The sequence below is a fragment of the Drosophila arizonae genome, chromosome 3, assembly GCF_054131065.1.
Source record: "Drosophila arizonae isolate 15081-1271.41 chromosome 3, UAZ_ARI_1.0, whole genome shotgun sequence".
Lineage (NCBI taxonomy): Eukaryota > Metazoa > Arthropoda > Insecta > Diptera > Drosophilidae > Drosophila > Drosophila arizonae.
This window is the reverse complement of record NC_142923.1, coordinates 19,302,420-19,305,039: the sequence shown is the minus strand read 5'-3', so window position 1 is coordinate 19,305,039 and position 2,620 is coordinate 19,302,420. Positions and strand designations below refer to the sequence as shown.

The 2,620-nt window shown below is 36.4% G+C and overlaps 1 protein-coding gene across 1 annotated transcript; it reads right to left on the bottom strand.

The window, feature by feature from the left end:
* Positions 1 to 562: 562 nt before the first annotated feature.
* Positions 563 to 1,471, bottom strand: LOC108609860 (dynein axonemal light chain 1). Its single transcript, XM_018001633.2, has one exon. The coding sequence runs from the start codon at positions 1,348 to 1,350 to the stop codon at positions 802 to 804; it is 549 nt and encodes a 182-aa protein (XP_017857122.1). The 5' UTR covers positions 1,351 to 1,471; the 3' UTR covers positions 563 to 801.
* Between the last annotated feature and the right edge of the window lie 1,149 nt (positions 1,472 to 2,620).

Below are 2,620 nucleotides of genomic sequence, written 5' to 3'. Positions count from 1 at the left end.
GGCGTATAAGTGTATTTTCGAGTACGAGTACAAAGTGGATATTTTAAACAAATCCTCATTGAATTTAGATCGTAACGCACTCTACCCCTTGCAGCTAAATACCAGTGAACGACAGGTAGACATTTAGCCAGGTACAAGGAGCACACTTTTTGTGTGTGTGTGTGTGTGTTTTTTTTTGTGTGTGTTTTGGTTAACATGGCACGCCTTCCTTGTGTATGCAAAAATCTGTGCTCATTACATTGGACTAGGCTAAAAATATGCAAACAATGCTAGACAAAAATTGGATCTCTGCTTGTCTTGTACGAAAAGTTGTGAATGGGGTTCGAGTTGAGCAAGATGGGCAAGAACAAAGGCGAAAACCTTTCACCTACAACATAGCTGAGCCTCTGGCTGCGGCTCCGGCTCCGGCTCCGGCTACGGTTGGGGCAATACTCACTGCAAAACAATGGCGCTCATCAGCAGAACCGCAATGAAAATTGGAAAATGCTCTCTCTCTCTCTCTCTCTCTTTCACTCGTGCAACTTCAGTGCTCAGCAATGCAAAAGAAATGGCAAATATTGAATTGAAAAGAAAATGTTCTAGCAAACACACGCACACACGTAAACAGAGGGCAGAAATCAATGCCTGCTACAGCAGACAAATACCTAATAGCTCACCTGCCATAGCTCATTGTTCACAGTGTGGGCGTGGCAGGTGATGTTGCTGCTCCTACTGCTTCTACTGCTGTTTGCTGCTTTTATTTTTCGCCTTCTTTGTGTGTGTGCATGCAACAAAATGAAAATCAATGAAAAAACATCCCAACTAACGTATGACGGGCTCGCCATCCAGTTTCTTGAGATTGGGCAAACGGCGTATGGCCTCAGCTACAAATGCAGCCGGATCCATGTTCTCGTTCAATGGATTGCCAATGAAAGTTATGTCCGATAGATTCGGGGGCACGCCAATGCGCGCAAACTCAGCCCAATCCTTGACCAGATTGTGCGATATGTAGAACACCTTGAGGGCCTTCATCAGCTCGATCTGTTTGATTTTCTCGATATTGTTGTAGCTAACCCATAGCTCTTCCAGCGTGTCGGCCAGCGCCTCGATGCCATTCAGATTTTTGAGATAATTGCGCGAGAGGCTGAGCACACGTAAATTCTTCATGCCCGATATGCCAGCAATTTTCTCAATCATATTCGAGGAGAGACTGAGCTTCTGGCACTCCACCAAGGTACTCAGAGTCGCATCCATTTTCTCAATGGGTGGATACTGGAATTGCAGGCCAATATCCAGGGCCGTTACGGCCTCCATCTTGGTACGATCCTCCCAGCGCGCCAGGGCATCCTTAATTGTTGTCGGCTTGGACATGTTTGAATAAATACTTAAATAAAATTAAAAATAAATGTTCATTGAAATGTTTTTTCGAGTGTCGAATCGAAATTTCAAGTATAGTTTTTGGCCAAAAAAGTCAAGGCTTAAGGGAATAAATGAAATGTTAACTTAGTAAATGAAATTTGAATTTCAATGGGTTTTGTTTTTAAAAAGTTAAAACTTAAAATTTAAAAAGTTAAAATTCAATTAAATAATTTTAATCAATAATCAATAATAATAAAATATAATATTATTTATGAATATGATATACGTATATCAATTCAATCATTACAAAAATAAAACTTTAGCTTTTTACTCAATGATATTATTTTAGCCATTACTTATTTAATAACGGTCGAGTCTTGACAACTCGTACCCCGTTAAATCGAAAATTCTTGATAAATCGAACAAATTTGTATCCGCTTGAAAGAAATTCGTTTTCATTTAAATTTCTGTGTAATTCGAAAAAAAAACCCCTTAACATTTCGAATTGTCGGAATTCTACTGTAATTTTATATATTTTGCTTACATACATCATGTAATATTATGTTATTATGTCTTTTTATATTGCTTTTTATGCAACTGTAAAAATATAAAATTACTGGCCTTTCTTTGACATCTTTTCTGTTACATAATTATGAAAAATAAATATTGTATTATTCAGTCAGATTTTTTGTTTAATTGAACTTTATTTGGTTGATTATTGAAAAGTTATAATTATTTTCATTTAATTACCTATGTCATATATCATTTTGAATTTTATTATAGTTCATTTAATATGAATATTGAATGTGTATATTTTTTTTTTTATATGCATTACTTATATATGCATTAATTAAAAAAAAAAAAAAAAAAAAAATACAAAATACAAAATAAAATAAAATAAAAATTCAACAGAATATAATTTCAAACAAAGTGGTGTTTTTTTTTTTACTATCTCTATAAAATAATTTCTTTATATTCTCTTTGAATTTGTTGAGCTATCGATATTTCTCGTCCGTCTTAATAGTTCAAAGCATTCATTGCATACTTTAGTTTTGCTCTGCTTCCCTTTGCAAAGCATAAGCTTATAGGGAGCGAGAGAGAGAGAGAGAGAGAGAGAGAGAGAGAGAGAGATCGAGAGAGATCGAGAGTGAGAGAGAGGGAAACAGAGAGTGGGAGAAATTACAGAGCTGTCGACGCAAAAGCAGTTGCAATACACCCTCACCCTCTCCTCTCCATCCCACCCTCACCATTCTCTCTTCAATTCTTCGTGGCCCAGCAAATG

What these genes read in the sequence shown, in the direction of transcription:
- LOC108609860 (XM_018001633.2), bottom strand. Translation starts at nt 1,350, where the DNA reads ATGTCCAAGCCGACAACAATTAAGGATGCCCTGGCGCGCTGGGAGGAT.